Here is a 22190-nt window from a genome sequence, read left to right as displayed (position 1 = left end):
AAAAGTGGCCACTATCATCTCCCACTGCCCTTCAGACATGAAGCCAAGGTCATGCCAGATAATTATGATATGGTAAAAGAACGCACATTGCAACTCTTGAAGAAATTCAAGAGGAATAAGACATATGCTGAAGAATACACCACCTTCATGGAGGACATTCTCAAAAAAGGTTATGCAGAAAAGGTTCCACCTCAGCAGCTTAACAAAGAAGACGGACGGATCTGGTACATCCCACATCATGGCGTCTACCACAAACGAAAGCTTAAACTGAGAGTGGTATTTGACTGCGCATCATCATTTAAAGGAACGTCTCTAAACAAGGAGCTCCTTCAGGGGCCAGACTTAACAAACACCCTCATTGGAGTTCTCTTGAGGTTTCGCCAAGACCGAATTGCAGTTATGGCAGACATTGAGGCGATGTTTTATCAAGTTCATGTTGATGAAAAGGACAGAGACCTTCTAAGATTTCTATGGTGGCCAGAGGGTGATATCAGCAAACCACTGGATGTTTACAGGATGAAAGTTCACCTCTTTGGAGCCGTATCTTCCTCGAGCATCGCTAATTTTGCCCTGCGTCAAACTGCTGACGACAATCAAAAGCATTACTCTGATGAAGTTGTGAGAACCATCAAAAGTAACTTTTATGTGGATGATTGCCTCAGATCTGTAGCAACGGTGGATCAGGCTATAAAGCTCGTCAAAGATCTCACTGAAGCCTGCAAACAGGGTGGCTTCACGTTGACAAAATGGATCAGCAATAACTGGAAGGTGTTGGAGAGTATTCCTGAGCATCACAGAGCAAAGACTGTCAAAGAGCTGAACCTCGATAAAGAAAAGTTGAAAGAGCAAGCCACAGTTGAGCCTGCACTTGGAATCTATTGGAACACTCTAAGTGACACCTTCAGCTTTAAAGTGACTGTCAATAGCCGTCCTGCTACCAGAAGAGGTATACTCTCCATAGTAAGTTCAGTTTATGACCCCTTAGGTTTTCTCTCTCCTTTCATCCTAAAAGCCAAACAACTACTCCAAGAGCTCTGCAAATCCAGGTATGGATGGGATCAAATTATTCCACAGGAATTTGCGAGGCCATGGCAAAGATGGCTCGAGGAGCTAAGCCATTTGCGTGGATTTCAAGTGACAAGATGCATCAAGCCTGAGAACTTTGACCCAGTGGTGACTGCTGAGCTTCATCACTTCTGCGATGCAAGTGAGTCAGGTTACGGTACAGTAAGCTACCTTAGACTCACAAATCATGAAGGCAAAGTTCACATCTCCTTCATATTTGGAAAATCCAGGGTCTCACCTCTCAAACAAATTACCATTCCCAGGCTTGAACTCACTGCAGCAACAGTGGCTGTAAAAGTGGATCGGATGCTGAGGAAGGAATTACACTTACCTCTTACAGATTCAACTTTCTGGACAGACAGTACATCTGTATTGAAATACATCCACAATCAAACAAAGAGATTTCACACATTTGTATCCAACAGAGTTGCAGTGATCCATGATCTATCCCACACAAGCCAGTGGAAGCACATAAATTCAAAAGACAATCCGGCCGACGACGCCTCCCGGGGGATGCATGTAGAATCTTTCTTAAGGTCAAAATGGCTGAAAGGTCCTGAATACCTTGGCAGAGACAAAAAAACATGGCCGAAAATCACACAAAGTTTAGAAAAAATATCAGCAAATGACCCTGAGGTGAGAAAACAGGTTACAGTCAACAGTGTGCAGATTGAAAAACAACATCCAATATGCTCATTAATAAGATATCATTCATCATGGAACCGACTTCAGAGATCTGTGGCATGGATATTAAAGGCAAAAAAACTACTTCGACTACTGAGTCACCTAAAAAAGAGCCAGACACACGTGGGTGCACAAACAAAGAAAAAATTAAAAGACGAACAAAGAACACGAAACCTATCAGTGGAGGACATGCAAGAAGCTGAGAGGGTTATTATTTGTTTTGAACAAAGGTGCTACTTCAGCCCAGAGTTTACTTCCCTGGAAAATGGCAAAACCCTCAGTTCAAGAAGCACCATCAACAAGCTGGATCCAATACTTGATAATGGCATCTTGCGAGTAGGAGGTAGAATAAACAAATGTGCAATGCCAATGCACCAGAAGAATCCGATTATTCTCCCTAAAGATTCTCATATATCCAACCTCATCCTACGTCATATCCATCATCAAGTTGGACACTCAGGAAGAAGCCATATGCTTTCCAGGCTAAGTCAGAGGTTTTGGCTCCCTCATGCAAACTCCTTAGCAAGGAAAATCATCAGGAACTGTGTATTTTGCAGACGCATGCAAACAAAACCTGGAGAACAGAAAATGGCCGATCTTCCTGAGGATCGTTTATATCCAGATTTACCACCTTTTAGTCACGTTGGCATTGACTACTTCGGCCCTATTGAAGTGAAGAGAGGCCGAGCTCAGGTGAAACGGTGGGGGGTCATCTTCACTTGCCTGGTGAGTCGAGCTATTCACCTGGAGATGGCAAACTTCCTAACCACAGACTCATGCATAAACGCTATACGCAGATTCATCTGCAGAAGAGGATCAGTTTTAAGTATCAGGACTGACTGTGGAACTAACTTTGTGGGGGCCCAAAAAGAACTGCAGGAAGCTTTGAAAGAGCTAAATCATCAGAAGATTCAAAACACTCTTTTGTCAGACGGAATAAAATGGACATTTAACCCACCTTTTGGAGCCCATCACGGAGGAGTTTGGGAGAGGCTCATTAGACTAGTCAAAAAGAGCCTCACCTCAGTTTTAAAACAACAAACATTGAATGATGAAACTCTGTCGACAGCCCTGTGTGAGGTAGAAGCAATCCTGAATGACAGGCCAATAACCACAGCGTCAAGTGACACCAATGATTTGGAGCCATTAACCCCAAACCATTTGCTTCTGCTAAAGGCGAAAACATCTATGCCACCAGGAGTTTTTGAGAAAAATGACCAATATTCAAGAAAGAGATGGAGACAAGCACAGTATCTCGCAGATCTGTTCTGGAGACGTTGGACAAATGAGTATCTTCCTCTCATGCAAGAAAGAAGCAAGTGGAACACCAAAAGGAGGAACCTCAGCCCAGGGGATGTGGTCATCCTGGTGGATAACACAGCACCAAGGAGTGCTTGGATTATGGGCCGTGTTACCAGGATATTCCCAGATGCCAAGGGCCTTGTGAGAAGCGCTGTGGTTAAAACCAAGGCCAGCGTAGTTCAAAGACCCATAGACAAACTCTGTCTTTTGATGGAGGCTGATGAATGAATTTATGTTGTTATTCTTTTTTGGCTCCTTTGAATGTTATTCATGTAATTGTTTTCCTATGGCCAACAATTAGGGGCCGGGATGTCGGAGCCCATTGACTTATTTTAAATATTTGTTTAACATAATAATTGTTTTTGGATTATTTGTAAATTAAGTTGAAAATTAATTTCTATGGGTAAAATAAGAAAAGGAATTAAGAAAGAATTAATATTTATTATTATTATTGTAATGTATTGTTGATTAGGATCCTCCTCCTCCTTGTCGCCCGTGATTACAGGGGGACCACAGCTGGCTTCTTTGTGTCTTTTTGCCTGATGGATTGAGTGAGGCATGGGAGGAAATGATACAGTTTTTCGACCGCTAAATACGTTAACAATAACAATAAAGACTCTAAACTATAAGTCAACCTAAGTTTCTTTTCCTTTTTATTTATTCATTTGTTTATATACCGAAAGTCAACCGGAGATCGTTTTTTGTTTATAGGAGTAAAAACCAAGTTTTTAGTTGAAGCCATCTCCGTGCGTGCTTATTTTGTTTTAGTGAGTCGTAGCCCTCCTCCTCACAGACTGCTCTTTTATTTTGAACTTTTTTGAATCATTTTTGACTTTGTTGGAATACAAGAGCAGCCATAACAACACTAAAAGGGACTTTTGCACAGGTCAAGTACTGAACAATGTTTAGTTTGATTTAGAGGGACAGTCACTCCTCATCCCAATGGACCAATCAGCTGGGAGGAAATGTGGGGATGTGGGAGCGTTTTCACAATAAAATACTTTATATTTTAGACTAATCTGAAGCAGTTATACAAAAATTAAAAAAAATAAATTCTAATCACAAGATCAGTTTACTCGAAGTTTTCAGTTGTTTACTGTTGTCATGGAGATGGTTTAGTTGTTATTGTTGCTATGATAAGTGAACAATCAAAGCTTCAGAAGAAGCAAGTAAGGCTACATGGTACAGTTTGAGTTGCAGCTTCAAATATGTGGAGATTAGCTTGGCTTGCATCTCATACAATAATAAATTAATTCTCTAATATGCAAGAATAAATAGTGACATCTCTGTCATTATGATGAACATTTTATAGACTACAGAAGCATCCGTCTAAAATTGAGTTTTAAACTATGGGATTTTTTTTGTTTAGACTGTCGATACACACTCATGTGTATATACTGTATTACATGTATTAGTTCCATATAAAGCCCACGCCGCCAGATTATTTCTCTGTGGGTTTTGGAAGAGATTCAGGGAAAAGTAAGACATCAGTAAGTGACAGCTGAAAACCATGAACATCTTGAACATCACAGACTGATGGAAACAAGTCACAGTGACAGAGAACTATGAGAGGTTTACCTTGAAAATGGAGGAAAGGATGATGAGATTATTTCTCTTTCTTACTTTCTCTCTCTCTGCAGAACCTCACTTCCTGCATGCCATCGACTATGGTAACTACGTCTACTTTTTCCTGAGTGAGATCGCAGTGGAGTACACCGCCCTGGGCAAGGTGCGTGCATGCGTGTGTGTGTGTGTGTGTGAGCGCACATGCGCGTGTGCAAATGAATGTTTCCTTCTAAAGGTGAAGAGGTAGCTGAAATAGTTTCCGGACTCTCAAACTGAAAGCTGCACAGGCTGAGTTACCAGCGATTGTAAATCTGTACTGTTGAGATTGATATAATACATCGATAATAAGTTCATATTAAATCAATTCACTGCATTATGATGAAGTAAACTGAATTCTTCAGTTTTTTTTCAAAATGTACCCAAACTTTTAAAGGGAGAGGAGGAAAAATTTAACACAACTGCTTAAATATGTAAAACAAGCAACTGATTTAGTTGCTTCTAATTAGTTATTAATTATTTAATTCATTTTAGTCGATATTTTAAATTATATTTCACCACAGTATGATTCCAGTGAAGGTTATTGGTCACTCAGGTTCATCAGTCTCCATGCTGTAACTGCACAGTCTAACCGGACTGGATTACACCTGAATAACACTTCAGGTGTGACTGACCGTCAGTGACTGATGTTGATTTATTCTCTGACTCCGCCCTCACTGACCCCTCCCTCACCTGCCTTACAGGTGGTGTTTTCTCGGGTGGCCCGCGTCTGTAAGAATGATAACGGTGGATCCCCCAGAGTTCTGGAGAGATACTGGACTTCTTTCCTCAAGGTGACTTCAAAGTTTAACCCTGCGTGAGGTTGATAAAGGTTTTCCACTCCAGTCATAGCTGTTATATAACCACAGACTCTGCTGCTGTGTGTGTGTGTGTGTGTGTGTGTGTGTGTGTGTGTGTGTGTGTGTGTGTGTGTGTGTGTGTGTGTGTGTGTGTGTGTGTGTGTGTGTGTGTGTGCGCGTGTGTGTGTGTGTGTGCAGGCTCGTCTGAACTGTTCAGTTCCTGGAGATTCCTTCTTCTACTTTGATGTTCTTCAGTCTCTCACCAACGTGCTGCAGATCAACCAGAGACCTGCTGTGGTCGGGGTCTTCACCACTCAGGCCAACAGGTACACATCAGAGAGTGTGTGTGTGTTTGTTAACACGTTGCAGGGTTCACTGTAGAGTCTTGCTCGAACCTGCCAACTCCGGACGTAAATTTAAATTTTCTTTTCTTATTTTTTTTTTACTTGTTTAGACCTGGTTTTTCACTGATCTGCACCAATATAATAAAAAAGAGAGAGTGTGTGTTTGTGTTTTTGTCCCAATGTTTGTTCATTAAAACAGGTAGTTTATCCCTGTTTTGTCTCTTATGAATTAGACCTTAAGCTTGATGTCATTTTTGAAAAGTGAAGATGATTCTATAATAGTAAGAACATTTTTTCAATCAGTGCATCTTGGGAACATGTGGGGACATTTTAGAAAGTGGTTTTGGTTCGAGGGTTGTGGTTAGGACTAGCCTTATGTTAAGATTATAGACTGTAAATAAAGATGGACGTAGCCTCTGGGCTCAGAGGGGGCTGCCCCACCGTCCCCTCCTTGGCAGTTTCTGACTCCGCCCCCCACCCCCCGGCTAATCCAAAAATTCGGCAAAGAGGTGTGGCGTGTGTGGAGCTGAGACTTCGGTGCACATGCCGGTTTGTGGCAAACATAGGCTCACCCACCTGTCACTCAAAGTACAGTTGTCATGAAGGAGGAAATTACTGACAGAGAACAAACGTGTTTTGTGCACCGGGCGTTAAACAGGTTTACTTCTGGTGTAAAGTTGGACATTTTAACATGGGAGTCTATGGGGATTGACTCGCTTTTGGAGCCAGCCTCAAGTGGCCATTAGAGGAACTGCAGTTTGTGGCACTTCAGTGGTGGCTTCATTTTTCATCCACAGAGGTTGATGCTTGGGTAATATAAAGATCAGCAAACATCCTGTGTCGGTATAGATGTATAAAACTAAATATAAATGATTCAGGAAAGGATAGGATGATTCAGGAGCATATTATTTCTCCGTTTGTTTTGACGACGTTTTTTCTCCAGGAGCTTGTTAGTTGTTGTTGCTGCTGGATGTTTTGAACTCGTGTTAATAACAGTATCACAGTGGAGAGGTCTGTCCTCTCTCCATATGCTTCCAGTGAACTCTCTGTATTTGTTTACACTCAGTCTGGATTATATAATGTTTGAGTTTACTGTGTGGATTCTGCTGTGAGTCAGGAGCTCAGTCAACGCTCTGAGGCCTGGTTTTCATCGCATTTCAATGTTTTTCACTTTAAAGTTTTCAGGTTTCTGGAATCTTTGGATGGAGTTTGTTAGTTCAGGTGTAGTTTCGGTTCAGGTGTGAGGGTAAATGTGCTCTGAACCTTCTTCGTTTGTGCTTATGGACATTAGGACATTATTTTCAGCTTGTACAAAGTGAATCTGTCTTCCTCTGCAGTATCCCTGGCTCTGCAGTCTGTGCTTTCTACATGGACGACATAGAGAAAGTCTTCAATGGGAAGTTTAAGGAGCAGCGGACCAGTGACTCGTCCTGGACTCCAGTCCCTGATGAGCAGGTTCCCAGACCAAGGTGAGACACCAAAGTGTTGCATCATCTGCGTCATCAGAATTACTTAAATTCAGTGAATAAAAACCAGTGGGGCACATCCATAAATTGACAGCAGCATAAAGGAAAACAGATCAGAAGTTTTTTCTTCTTCTTTTCCTCAGACCTGGTATGTGCGCAGGCGATGGTCCGGCTGCAGACTACAAGTCATCGGTTCAGTTTCCAGATGAGACGCTGACGTTCATCAAGTCGTATCCTCTGATGGACGAAGCTGTTCCCTCCGTTAACGACCGGCCCTGCTTCACCAGGACCTCCAGCAGGTAACACACTTGAACTTGGCCAGACCATTATTGGCTCTGGTCCACAGTTGGACTAGGAAAGAAATTCAGCCTTGGACTTATCCGCTGGGAGTGGCGGCACGAATGACACTGAAGGAGCTGGTAAAAACTTTAAAAACTTTACGGAAAACAATATGGATTTTGACAATCCACCTGTGCTGTGGTCTGATCTCTTTCTTTTTCTGAGGCCTTTTTAGCTGAAAAACGTGGTAGAAATAGTTGTTTGCTGCTATATTATTGTTTATAATCTCATTTACAGAACATTTAATGTTTGTTCATTTCCCTCTAATCACTGAAGGCCAGTATGTTAAGAATATCTCATACACCACTGATTTGATTTTGGAGAAACCATGGGGTGTAATCAGTGTCTCTGCTACATTCAGTGTGACTTTTATTTAACTGTTGCTAATTGGCTGATTTGTGCAGGATGATCGGAATTACGTTTAATAGAAGAGGACAGAACACTTGTTCTTCTCTGCTCTGCTTCTCTGTAATAGATAATTAAATCTGCGTTTTGCATTTGCAGACATTTACCGAGCACTCCTGTACACAGTGATTTACAATATGCAACAGTAAGATTGCCTTCAGTCTCCAGACTGTTGTCAGATGTCTGAGTCAGTGTACCAGAGCTGATGAAAGATGTCATCGCACACTCCTGCAATGTGATGGGAATTTATAAAGATATTTTTCCAGTGAAATGTTGCCACGTAGCTGATTCTCATATCCACAATGACTCAAGTTAGATAAGTTTTAATTAATAACCACCAAAAACTCTGAGGCTGAAATGATGGAGGAGGAGATCTGAGAGGTCAAGAAGGAAGTGGATGCAAACTAAACCCTGCAGAGGTGAGTTTTGAAGTCACGGCAGCTCTGAGAGGCGGTGAATCCACCATCTCGACCCGAAGCTGTGAGGATAATCACCGGTATCAGCTTTGATTAGTCGTCGGTGTGCAGGAAGTCCTCTCTGTCTCTGTGTCCGTCTCGGTGCTCTGAAAATCTCTGACCTTTTTAATCTGCGCCTCCAGGTTTCAAATGAGTTTCTGATGGACTCTAATTACCAGTCGGGAGTGGGAATGAGACTCTTAATTCCACATTCAAATTAGCCTCCACTCTGGAAAGGCCTGAGCTGACCCAGATAATGATGATGTGGATGTCCAAAGGGCTGCACAGATCCTCTCTCTCTGTTATATAACATGAGTGCAGGACAGTCAGAGCACTCAGTCGGAGGCACTCTGTCATAGAGATCTGGAAATCATTTTTTATTGGAGGGAACACACTTAACCTCCACATACAATATACACATCTATACAGTTTACTTTCCTCCTACATTTTCTACCATGCCCTTTATGTGCAGAGATGGAAAGGTATGCTGGGGACAAGACAGACAACAAGATGTCAGAAGGTTGACATTTAGGTGTTTTGAGTGAAGTGTCTCAACAGCCTTTCAAGGGATTGGCGCAAAGTTTGGTACAGAATCATGAGGTCTCCAGAGGACTCATCCTAATAACTGTCTATTCCCGGCATCATCAGGTCAAAGTCTTTTATCATCAAGTGAAATATCTCAGTATCCATTAGATGGATTAAACCCAAACATATTCACTCGTACAAAGCGTCGCCCTACCACGTCTGAGGGCAAAGCTTTTATTGCTGTCGCGGGGTGAAAAACCAGCCACCATAGAAAAGCTTGATAAACAATCATCGTTAAAATATGAGATAACAGCTTTTCTCAAGGATATTCATAGTGTTGCACTGGTTTGCACATGTGAGAAGTGACTGTAATTTTAGTAGACGAGAGAAGTTCAAACTTAGATCACTTTCTCAGCTTCACACACCTGATTTAAGAAATTCTGTCTTAGATGCTAATCAACCATCTGTTAAAGCATTTCGACACCTTTTCATTCGTCCAGTTGTCAATCATACCAGCACCACAACAGAAAATAAAAATAATTTGACTTTCTCTCATCCATCTGGAGAACGTTTTTTTTGCTCAGACACTTTCAAAGACCCAAGTGGGAGTTCAACCCACTGGCACCGGTAGCTCAGTGAGCTGTATGTGATCGGGCAAGAAGTGAAGTTTGGGTTAAATAAAGAGGTAGATGGCTGGTTGTTATCGTAGTGGACTTGGAGACCTGGCTCAAACTACACAAACAGCCAAATTACCTTGTAAGCAAGTATTTTATTCTCTCACAGTTCATTCAGTGTCTCTTTCCACAAGGGCTGTGACAAACAATGATTTTCATTATTGCGTAATCTACCAATTATTTTTTTCAGTTAATAATTTTGTCTATAAAATGGCAGTAAATAGTGAAAATGCCTGTTACAGCATCCCACAGACCAAGGTGAAATCTTCATGTCTTGTTTTGGCAGTCCAGCAACCAAAGATATTTAGTTTATTAATTTTCTTTCGGTCGACTGATCAATTAATCGACAGCTCTGCTTTCTCCCAGGTCCAAGTTGACCCAGATCGTGGTGGACGTTTCGGCCGGTCCCTACAAGGATCGGACGGTGATGTTCCTGGGCTCAGATGATGGACGAGTCCTGAAGGTTTTGGCGAGTACACATCCCAACGACAGCTTCGGATCCAAACTGCTAGAGGACATAGACGTCTACAACCCGTCAAAGTAAGAGTTATATCCAGCCATTAAGTCAACTGCTGCTACTGCTAAAGCCTTTAACAGCCACGTTTGTATATAAAAATGATCAACTTCCTGTCTGTGTTTCCAGATGCAACGTTCAGGGCCAAGAGGACAGGAGGGTTCTGGGACTGGAGCTGGATAAGGACCATCATGCTTTGTTTGTAGCTTTCACCAGCTGTGTCATCAGAGTGCCGCTCAGCCGCTGCACTCAACATGGAGCCTGTAAAAAGTAAGACAACAATGAAAGCAGCTCATCAGCCATATTTGAACTGAACCATATCTGTCCTCTGCTGTCAGCCAAATAAAATCCCATTTTTTTTCTTCAGCAGGAAAAACTAGAATTTTCTGAAACATAGCAGCACAGACTTCAACCAAACAGCCTGATTTACTTAATACTGGAAAACATCCAAAATATTAGAATCTTATTAAACAGTCAAATGTGGAGCTTCATTTGGAAACATAATCAATACTGTGGCAGTGAGTGTGAGCCGGGGGAAACGGGGATGCCGAGTCTGAATGGTGAAACATGGACAAAAAGAACCTTATTAATAGTCGTCATTAGACTGAACAGAACAGAGCTTGCTGCCCAAATTAGAGCACATTCATCACTGGAGAGCGGGCACATGCACACACACAGGGTGGCTAACTAGACTCATTTTAATTACTGAGTTGGATGAATGAACGCTTGTGGATGTGATGTGGTAACACAGCTGCAGAAGCTCAGAGAGGTTTCCACCAGCTGTAGATGAAAAGGTTATCGGAGATGTTCGACTGGGAAGGCGAGGACAGCCAACAGGCCGTTCTGAGACCTGAAAGACTCGCAACATCTTGCAACAGTGACCTGCAGTTTGCTTGTCTAGACTTGTCTCAAATGACGAGACACCACTTAAATTGTTATTGGCGACAGCGGCGGCCTTTATTACTGCCGTAAGCATCCTGTTGCTCGCTCTTGCGCGCATGCTCGCACTCCATAGTTAGGTACGAGTGATCATCCTGGGCATTGGCCAAAACATAATCTGATGGTCGGACTGGGAAGGAATAGTGCCAGGAGAAGAGGGAGGAGCAGTCTACCCTTCTGGTGCTGCCGGATCTGGAGTTTTGAATGGGATTAATTAGGACTGCAGATGAGATACCAGCAGTGACTGGGACTTTATTCAAATGACTTTTCTCCAAAAGACTTGATACTTTACTTAGATTTGCCTTCTTGTGCTTGACGCTTGAGTCGAACTTGTCTCAAATGACCTCCAAATGGCCTTGATCTGACAGAGTTAAGACTTGACTAAAGAAGTTGAGGTTTGACCTGGATTTACCCTCAAGTCTTGACATGAGAACTGAAGACATGTGGCTGCATGGTTGGGAAATACAGTCTCCTCCACCAACTCACAGACCTGGAGAGACTTCTGATGGAAAAAAACTTTTTTATCACTCCCAAACAGAAGTCTAAACAAACTGGTACTCAGCTATCCTGCCGGAGGGAATGTGGAGAAATGATTGTCGATCATGCTTATGTCTTCTGGACTTGTCCTTCTTTCCAGTTTTTCTGGAAGGATGTAGCAACAATCACCTCAAAAAGCCTGGGTTTTTAATATTAATACAACATTCACGTCCCTCTATCTTGGACATATTCCTGATGAGCTAAGTAAAGATGACACCTACTGTATCTCCTTAAGATTATGTTGGCAGCAAGTAAAAAAGCCATTACAAAATAATGACCTCAGAAAAACTGTCCTACTGCTGACTTCTTTATCAATATTGTCAAACATCTGTATCTTCTAGGACAGATGACTGACTACATACAAAGAACTGGGAGAAAAATGATGGGGAAAATGGTGTGTTTATGTATCCAGGAGACAGATCTTTCATAATTATTGTATGTAACGTGTTATATTTTGTTTTAAATTAGGAAAAATTGACTCGCTTGACCTATTGATCATTGACCCGAGACATGTCTCAGGAGGACACTAGTGAGACCTTGATACCTGACTGTTTTCTCTGATAGACTGTATGACTCCGACTTGGAAGTGATTCTTGACACAAATGACTTTTGACTTGATTTAGAGTTAAGACTTGACATGGACTTGACTCCAGAACCTTTGGGTCCCAGTATTAGATTAAGGACTAGTTGCTTCCGTCCTAATTTCCCCCTTTTCTCCTCCCTTCCTTTTCTCCTCTCCTTGTTTCCATCCTCCCTTCCTTTTCCTTGTTTTTTACTCTCAAATGGCAGTAATACATGGTCTCTCATGTTCTCAAATCCCAAAGGAGCACACACACACACACACACACACACACACACACACACACACACACTGCTGTCATCATTTGAAGATTAAGTAAACATTTACAATCTGACATCACTGACAAACTCTCTTCCTCTGTTTATGCACAAACACACAAAAAGCTGTTGCACAAATCTAGTGTCTCTCTAAAGGTCTAACACACACACACACACACACACACACGCATGCGCGCACACACAAACATACAAACACACACTCACACACCTGTCGTGTCAGCTGTTGTCAGATGGAAAAAAAGTCTTTAGCAACAGAAACAATGGCTGGTGTCCCTGTTAGCAACACACACACACACACACACACACACACACACACACACTTGTCTCAAAACCTATCACCCATTACAAGTTCATTTTGTTCACAGTCTGCCAGTCACACACACATACAATTCACATGCCAAACACACACAGTTCACAGTCAGGCCAGCCAAAACAACTGTGTGTGTGTGTGTGTGTGTGTGTGTGTGTGTGTGTGTGTGTGTGTGTGTGTGTGTGTGTGTGTGTGTGAGTGTGAGTGTGAGTGTGAGTGTAAGTGTGTGTGTGTGTGGGGGGCAGACAGCTGGCCGTTCAGGCTCACACATGACAGCAACTGATACAGAAAAATAACTGCGTCGTCTTCCTCTCTCTCCTCTTCTCTCCTTTGTCTCTCCATCTGTTTCCTCTGTCTCTCTCCTTCTCAGCCTCTCTTCCCTCTTCCTCTCTGCTTTTCTTGCCTCTGATTTCATCCATCATTCCCCTCCTGTCGCTCTCTCTGATGGCTTAAACTTCTTCCCTTTCTCTATTGGTGTCTTAGTCTGCCTGTCTTTCTCTCATTCTCTCATCTCTCCATCACTGTTATTCCTCTATTTATCCATTTCATTTTCTGTTTCTCTCTCTCCCTTTTCATTTCTCTCTCTCTCCCTCTCTTCCTCTCCCTGTCTCTTCAAATTTATTTCAAAAGGATGAACATAATTGAAAACAGTATGTCCAGCAACTTTTACAATGTCATAAGGAACTTCAGGTGTTTTTTATATCTCTTTTACAGTAATCTAATATAGTTATTTAAATGTAACTATTGATTTACATTCAACAGTCATGAAATATAAGTTTCATTTTATATGTGCATACAGTATATGTAAAAATTTTATATGAAACCTATTAGAAATTGGAACAATGTAATATATTGACATATGTATCCAGCCTACACAAATATATACGTTTATGTATGTATGTTAGGGTTTTATATATTACATATGTTGCAAGTATATGTGTTCTATGTAAAAATTCAGCATATAGATATTTCTTAATATATGTACAAATTTTACTCTGGGTATTTCATATATGTTATAAACTTATATCTCCATATATCCAGAGGTTGTATATATGTTATGATAATATATCTCCATATAGGTGACATATATGGTGACATCACCCTTGATGTAGTGACATATATGTCACATATTACGTTTCTGTGTGGGATGACTCCTGAGAAAAAAAAGTAAGAATTTTCCCTCTACATCTCAATCAATCAATCAATCAATCAATCAATCAGTCAAACATTATTTGTAAATCACTTTTCATACTGGTTAGTGTAGTTTGCTTCACAGATGACTGATAAAGGATGAATTGAATAAGAAAGCTGACAATGAGACACAATAAAATAGATTCAAAAATCTATAATCACATTAGCAAACAAAAAAACATAAGAAAAAATGAATAATGAAATAACAGAATAAATGGAATAAAATACAATTTACAACATGGATACAATAAAATAAATTGAGTAATGACTAAAAACCATATTTAATTAAAAGCCAGACTGAACACATTTTGAGTTTACATTTAAACATTTCCGGCTGCTCTCAGGTCCTTGGGGAGATTGGTCCAACGGCTCGGGGCATTAAAGCTAAAAGCTGCCTCACCAAAGGTTTAAGTCCTGATGGTTAATGGATCATGCTTTATGAATACTGTGCGTATCTATGATGGAAGCATGGTTGACTTCTTAGGAGCAAAAGAGGAAATGGTATAGGAAATGTTAGTCGACATAGTTTACCATAATAAAAACACAAACAAATCATTGAAAATAAGCTGAAAACATATATGAATGATATATGATGATATCTCTGTGTGTCTCTCTCCAGAGCCTGCCTGGCCTCTCGTGACCCATACTGCATCTGGCTGCGGACTGGGAGCTGTGCCAACATGGCGCCGGGTTTCAAGTACGTGTCACTTCCCTTTCTTTCCTTCTTTCTCGTTCTCTCTGTCACTCCTTTCTCCCTCTCTTTTCTTTTCTTTTCTTCCCTCTGAGCCGTCATCAATCTGACAGCTCATAAAGCTCTGACGGCTCCGCTCGTATATCTGCCGCGGCGAGCGAAGGGTCATATATCTGAGAGATGTAAATCCATGATGCCTTTCACACTCGCCGCCACAGTAAAAGGATGGATGGCGATACGTAATGGGAACAAATGTTAAAAAGGATGTCAGCGGGAATGTACTGCATGCACTTTGTTGGTATAAATCTTTAAGTTATAAAAGTTTGTCGACTCACAATCAGGCTCAGTTTGTTCTGAGTAAACATCCAGGAAACAGATCGGGAACATTCTCTTGATTACCCCTTTAATTAGTTTCAAGTTAGTTTTTCCACCTTATCTGACCGTATCCGTGAACTGAACAAAATGACCGTAACCGTATTAGTGGCCACTTTATTAGGTACACCTTTCTAGTATGCGGTGGGACCCTCGTTCCCCAAAGACACCTTTGCATTGTTGGTGTCGCAGATTCAATTTCTCACTGGTTATCTGCGTTGACTTGATCGCATCACATGATCTCTACAGATTTGTCGGCCAAACATTCATGCGGTCGATCTCCCGCTCTACTGGATTGAGGTCTGGAGACTGGGGAGGCCACTGTCACGTTCATGAAATCATTTTGAGATGACTTAAGTTTAGTGACATGGAGAGTTATCCTGCTGGGAGTAGCCATTAAAAGATGGTGAACAGTGGCCATAAAGGGATGGACATGGTCAGCAACAATGCTCAGATAGACTGTGGCATTCAAACCGTGATTAATTGGTACTAAGGGCCCAAAGTGAGTCAAGAAAACCTTCCCCTACCATCTGCTGCCTCAGCAGAACTCCAGATCCATCAAACCAGGTTACACTTCTCAAAACGTCAACTGTCAAGTCTGGGGTTTGTCTGCAGGACTGCTGCTCACTATGGTCTTTAATGTTCATGCTTGTCTCTGTAAATGCTCGACCTTGCTTTTCTTAGATACTCAACTCACCTCATCACTAAAGAGAAGTCACTTATTTCTTCTCATTTGTTACAAACCTCTTGATCACACTTTTATGCACTTTAATCCGAGTTTCTGCCACATAATTTTCTTACTGGGAAATATTTTGGACATCTTGTGCATCATGTATTCAGAAACTGAGCCTTATAATGAGCCGTCAGGACTTCTGTAACTTTGTGATGTCACAACAAAGCAGTCACCGCTCTCAGCCATGCCCCAAGCCCCGCCCACCTGGACCCACCATCCGATTTGGTTTTTCTGAGTGATTACCTGAAATATGCTATATTTTTATTGGATCACTTAGAAAACAGAAGACAGACCCAGAGCCTCTCCCTTCATATCATTTCACAAGGAAAAAAAAAAGAATGGATGAATGACATCATTTGAACAAACCTGAACCCTTGAGCCAAGTTATTTTCTATCCAAAACTACTGCAATGTTGAGTGTTCCCATTAGTTTGAATGCTGCATACCAACACAGTGTATATCAAAGTCAACAATCCGGAGACTGTTGAGTCACAAACACTCAGAAGGAGATGAGTCATGTTGTTTTTTCTCTGCTCTATAAATAATTGGTTTGATAGTTAAAGGAAATTGTTGACTCTCATCAGCAGAACAAACAGGAAGTGTCTCTGTGTTTACCTGCCCGAGGTTTTACATCACAGTCAGACGAGAGGAAACTTTCATCATCTGGAAAAGAAAAAAAAAAAAAGATACGTACTCTTAGGAGACGTCTCCGCTACAGAGAAGCGGTTTCAGAGTCTGGCAGACGGCCGGCATGCCGAGCGTTTGCGCTCAGCTGGTTCTTCATGTGTGCTTCTGATCTGCAGATCACACAGCTGATGTCCCTCCAGTGTCACTACAGGTGACATGCTTCATTTCAGACGGGGCGGCAGATGCTGCAGCAGCCGGGCGAGGATGTTGAGAGAAAAACTGCTGCACATAAAGACTCGTGTTCAAGGACAAGAGTTCATCCTGCTGCTTTTCAAACATCTTCAGGGTCATTCAATTGTTCATTTGACTAGTAGAGTGCACTGAAGTGAACTGACGATGCTCATTTTGTTGGGTAGTGACCTTCCTGCGGTTATTTTTGTTTAATAACCATCTGCCTGGCTGCTATGAGATCAACACATTTTTTAAACACTTTCATTTCACTGACAGTGTGGCTCTCTTAACCGCAGCCTTTATCCACCCCTGACAGCTGCCCAGTACAACCAGTCTGACCTGCTTGTCACTGAGTGGCTCCACTGGAGCAGTGGGCTTTAAAGGCCTTGCTCAAGGACAGCTCGGTAATGGTAATGAGGGAGGGGCAAGTATTTTTCCTCCGTGAAGGTTTTCCTTTAATGATCTTCTTGATATACCTTTAAACTCAAGAGGTTCCTGGATGATATGATAATCCTGTGGCTTTACATTATTGATTCCCCAGGAGAGGCATACTACACATCAGGATCCTGAACTCAAGTCGTGTCGTCTGACTTTCATGAGACTGTGTCACTGTGGTTCATAAACTTTGAAATAGGAAGTGTTTGAATATTTACTCACAGGGTGGTGGGAAGTTTTCTTGGAAACTCCTAAAATAGAAAAACCAACATTAATTCACACCAAGTGAAAAAGATCCTTTCTGCCAAAGTCAATACAAATAATGTAAAATCAAAGATGGCTCAGGATGTGCTGCTCAGCCAGAAGCTGTTAGAGTAAAACTACTGAATAAACCCTGTCTGACCATTCAACCTAAAGCCCGGAAAGTATCGCCGCTATTTGGGCCAATATGGTCTTTAAAGCACAATACGACCTGATCACATCCGTCGTATCTTGGCAGTTACATCAGCAGCAGAAAGTCTTGTCTGAGGAAGTGGTGTCCAGGTGCACCTACTGATTTAATTAGTATTCATTAGTGAGCTGGACTTTTTCCCTGTATTCACAGTTTAAAACGTTGACTCTGACGCCTGACTCGTGTTTTGTTTTTGTTATCATTCTCCTGATTTGATGGTTTCAGGGTCTCAGCTGTTCTGTGGTTCTTCTCCTCCTGTGAGGACAGTTAGGTTCAAAATGAGCCTGTTTGGTGTTGCAGAGGCCTTTTACTTCTCACAGTGGCTGTCTGTTTTATTGCTAATCACACACACTGGTGTTGTGATTCTCTCAGATAGAACAATATTTCTCAAGCTAACGCTCCCTCAGTTTCCTGTCTTTGTATGGCTAATGTTTAATATGACATCATCCTGAGCTCCTCCCTCTGACAGTGAGCTGGCTAATTGTGTCTGAAGGAAGACAGATGATGTGGCTTGTCACTCAGTCTGGGTCAGATTGAGCTGAAACTTTCTTTATAATGGCAACATTATATTTGTGTCCAGATCAGAGCTGGAGACCTTCTATTGAGTCCGTGGGATGCAAATGATCATTTAAGCCTACTGAGCACCTTAAATAACTCCACACTTTACTATTGTATAGTCTATTATCAAACCTGCGCTTTTGCTAAGTTTTGCTATTGCTACATAGCTAACTTTAGCATTGTTAGCATTAGCAGCATCAAACTCCATTCCTTTACTCACCATGAGCTGTCTTTTGAGGTGGAAATCAACCCTCTAGTTTTGCTTTTTGTCACTTCTTCTACTGAAATTAGCATGCTAACCAGCTAGCCTTGGTCCGACTCGTCAATCTCGACACTTTCCGATGCTGAGTCACTGTAGCGTCCAGTGTGTCCTGAAGAAGCAGCTGTTCAGAGGATGTATTGTAGCCTCTTGTCTTGTAAACACAACAATGGCTGAAGCTCTTGGAAGGACTGGTAACTAAGCTGCTGTTAATGCTAACGTTAGCTATGTAGCAATAGCAAAACTTGCAGATCGCTGCTTTAATACATAAATATCCCACTGACAATAACTCATGATGTCTAAAAGGTCTAGAACACAACAAGAGAAAGAAATGTAGGGCTAATCTCTGAGTCAGTACGTGATGTTCAGACCTCTTCTATGTTCTTTTAGCTCATTTTAGTCATGTGAAATATTTTCATGTCACAACAACATCCTCTGATCCTCTTTGTCTTTCCCTCTGCTCTGTGAGACCTGATGCTTGTTTCTACAACATACATGTGTTCATACATTAGGACCCTGTGATGTGGTTAGTTAATCTGTGCTGCAGCAACAAGAGAAAACTGACTCTCAGTGTGGCTGTCGACCTGCAGGAGTTTATAACTGATGATATTTACAGATGAGGAGGCTGCAGACGCTCCACAGCTCTCCGAGGATTAAAACAAGTCCTCCCCCAGGAGGCAAATATGAAAATAATATCACTTCGATTTGCACGGGGAGAAAGGGAGTGGAGGAATGGAAGAATAACCCACGCTTCGGCCGCAGATCGATTGTCATGAAGTGCTGTGGAGTGGGCGCGAGCTACCTGACACTTTTGAGTTATTGATTGGAAGGTGGCGCGGGGGAACACGTTTGATTTCACAAGCTACTAGCTGCAGTGTGTTTGTCTGTGTGTGTGTGTGTGTGTGTGTGTGTGTGTATGTGTATGTGTGTGTGTGTGTGTGTGCTGCTAAAATCTCATCTTGTCTCAGCATATTGATGGACTCTAGCATAGAAACTCGGGGGGATTTCATCTTCAGGCTCGACTCTCATGTCTGGAATTTAGAGTCAAAGCTGAAAGCTTCTGGGAGTATACAGGAGCAGGAGTTGTGTTTGTGCAGATGTAGAGTTAAAGTGTGTTATGACAATAATTACAGGGTTTACCAAAGACAGTCACATAACTAACTGAATGTCTACTGGTGTCTGTGTACAGAGCGGCTCAGCAGGATGTGGATGGAGACGATTCATTGTTCATGATGTTCAACAAATGAGAAAGTCAGGACTCAAGGTCACTGACATGACACAGAGGTCATGGCCTTGGTGATATTTCTGGAAATCGATTGTTATGAAGACAAAGCTCCAACACAATAGAGCCAAAAGCTGCGGTTCCTCTAATGACCACTAGAGGCTGGTTCCAAAAGTGAGTCAATCCCGATTCACTCCCATGTGAAAATATAACATGTTTACAGCCTGGTACAAAAAACAGTTTTGGTCTCTACTACAAATTTCCTACTTCATGACTCACCTGTTTACATTTCAAGGCTTTAAGTTATGTATAATGGAGGGTGTGGCCAGTTTGAGTGACAGGTGGGTGGCTGAATGCTTGCCACAGTTATTAAACCGGCATGCACCGAAGTCTCTGCTCTGCACATGCCCCACCTCTTTGCCCATTTTTGGATTAGATAGTCAGACACCGCCAAGATGGAGGCGGCGGAGCGGCTCACTCTGAGCTTCAAAACCGTTCTTCAGAAGCCTGTTGGTGACGTTACAGAGAATACGTCCATCTTCATATGCAGTCTATGATAATGACATTTGACATTTGTGATTATATATGTTACACATGTTGGGTTGTTGATGCTAATTCTACCGTGTTGTAGCTAAATCTGACAGTGAAATAAAAATCAAAGGAATGAATGTACAGTTGTATTCTGCACCAGGATCATGTAGCAGGCTTCAGACCAGACTGTAGAGATGTTAACATTTACTGAGCATATATTGAAATAGTTCAATGATTAAACAAGATGTGCCTTGTTTTTAATAGTGAGAAAACTGTTCAGAGATTTGTTGGTAGCTCTGTCAGCAGTGAGTTGGTAAAGGTGGACCCCTTCAGTCACAATGAAAACTATTATTACTGAATAGAAACATGTTGAATATAAATAGTGAAGTGTCAAAGATGTCTGGATTTTAATTTAAAAGATTTCATCATTTTGAGCTGAACTGATCTCAGTCTGCTGTCACTCTCCCGCAGCTTCGGTGTGAGTCTGATTTACAGCTCTTGTTTTATGAATTGAGTTTGTCTCTGCGCTTCAACACTTTACTTTACAGCTCTTTACAATCGACTGTCTTCTTTTCATACGTCTCTCCTCGTGGATCGATAGCTCACCGAGCCTCAGGGGGGCTTTTCTTTTCGCACGCTGCATATCTGAGTTTTGGTCGAGACATCTGGTTTGTTAAAGTCAAAGCTGGTTAACACGGAGCTGATTAGGACATTTATATGCTCTTTTCTCATGCAAACGACTGCTGAAGAAACTTTTTAGATTGTGAGCAGTCAGTTAACTGATGCTGTAGAAGCAGTCGTCTCTTTGACGAGTTTTTACTGGGATTATGAGTCTGGTACGAAGGGAGGGAGTTAACACTGACTTTGTGCCGCCTCGCAGCATCATGACAACTGAAAGAGTGAAGAAGGAGGTGGAAGAGATAAATGTAAGAAGGGAAAGGATGGAAGGAAGAAGGACGGAAGGAAAGGCAGACTAGAGATGATCTCAGATGATAAGGTTCAATGAAGGTTGTAGGCTCAAACTAGTGAAAATATACACCTGTCAGCTCCTAAAATACAGTGTTTTGCTGCAGCAGAGACAACCGCTTGTGTCTAATAAAAACGTATGCTCAGGATTAGGGGGTTTAAAGCCCGGAGAGGAATCTATTCATCGCTGTAATTGGTGGATTCACTCAGAGACGCAGAGTAAATGGCACAGTTTTAAAGTAGGGTTGAACTTCATGGTGTTGACTAATAGCAGGCTGTCTCTACAGCGCCGACCTCTGAGGGAACCTAGAGTCCAAAACGCAGGAAGCTGTCGCAGCTTTTTAGCTGCGGTGCACAACCTTTAAGTAGCTGTTACAGCCCGGCTCTCGAGGGGAGAAAGAAAGGATATAAAACTTTTGATGAAATACAGTTATTTATTTTATGGAGTGGTCGTTAAGTGACAAAAAAAAAAGAGGCGGACTATGAAGGAAAGGGGACTTGAGGGTCGATTATAGCTCTCTCTAAACAACAACAAAAAGATAATAAAACCTCAACTAGCTCAAAACCAAAACTAAAACTGTGTGTGTGTGTGTGTGTGTGTGTATGTGTGTGTGTAAACCTGACCCGGTCCCCAAATGGTCCAACTTTTCACATTAAGTCGAAAATCGAGTCTGTGCATCTCTTGTAGATGGGCCATGAATGACTGACAAGTGTAGCTCATCATGATGGAAGTACATCCTCTGCACTGGTCGTCCCTCCAGTCAGGGTGTCCAGGAAGTGAGAAGGGCAGTGTTTCGGTATCAGGACCCGTCTCACGTATAGGGGACCACACTCACCCTTTGCCACTGCTGGAACTACTTTTCAAGTCTGTGTAAAAACAACAGTCACATGCCGACCTGTACATTGAAGCAGGTTTTGCTTACTGGAATCATTCCTGTAGTTCATACTGGAGAGTAGAAGATCCTTTCCTAAAGAGATTTCAATGTAAGTGATGCATGCAGAAGCCCTGAGAGGCAAGTACATGTATTTATTTATTGATTTTGGTGAGGATTTGTTTTTGTAATACTTATTTCTCCTTGAAAGGCAAGTGATTTTTTTTTTTTTT

The 22190-nt window shown here is 41.8% G+C and overlaps 1 protein-coding gene across 3 annotated transcripts in view; it reads left to right on the top strand.

Moving 5' to 3' along the window:
- LOC130183690 (semaphorin-6D-like) overlaps positions 1-22190 on the top strand; it is a 178404-nt gene that overhangs the window by 111030 nt on the left and 45184 nt on the right. For all 3 annotated transcript variants that reach the window (XM_056399328.1, XM_056399326.1, XM_056399327.1), the window contains 8 exons: positions 4692-4780; positions 5358-5447; positions 5652-5779; positions 7135-7266; positions 7407-7562; positions 10028-10201; positions 10305-10445; positions 14630-14707. In XM_056399328.1, coding sequence (XP_056255303.1) covers positions 4692-4780; positions 5358-5447; positions 5652-5779; positions 7135-7266; positions 7407-7562; positions 10028-10201; positions 10305-10445; positions 14630-14707 — 988 coding nt within the window. The remainder of the gene's footprint in view (positions 1-4691; positions 4781-5357; positions 5448-5651; positions 5780-7134; positions 7267-7406; positions 7563-10027; positions 10202-10304; positions 10446-14629; positions 14708-22190) is intronic.

This window comes from Seriola aureovittata, chromosome 16 (genome assembly GCF_021018895.1).
Source record: "Seriola aureovittata isolate HTS-2021-v1 ecotype China chromosome 16, ASM2101889v1, whole genome shotgun sequence".
In the NCBI taxonomy this organism is placed as follows: Eukaryota; Metazoa; Chordata; class Actinopteri; order Carangiformes; family Carangidae; genus Seriola; species Seriola aureovittata.
This window is presented reverse-complemented; position numbering and strand designations above follow the sequence as displayed.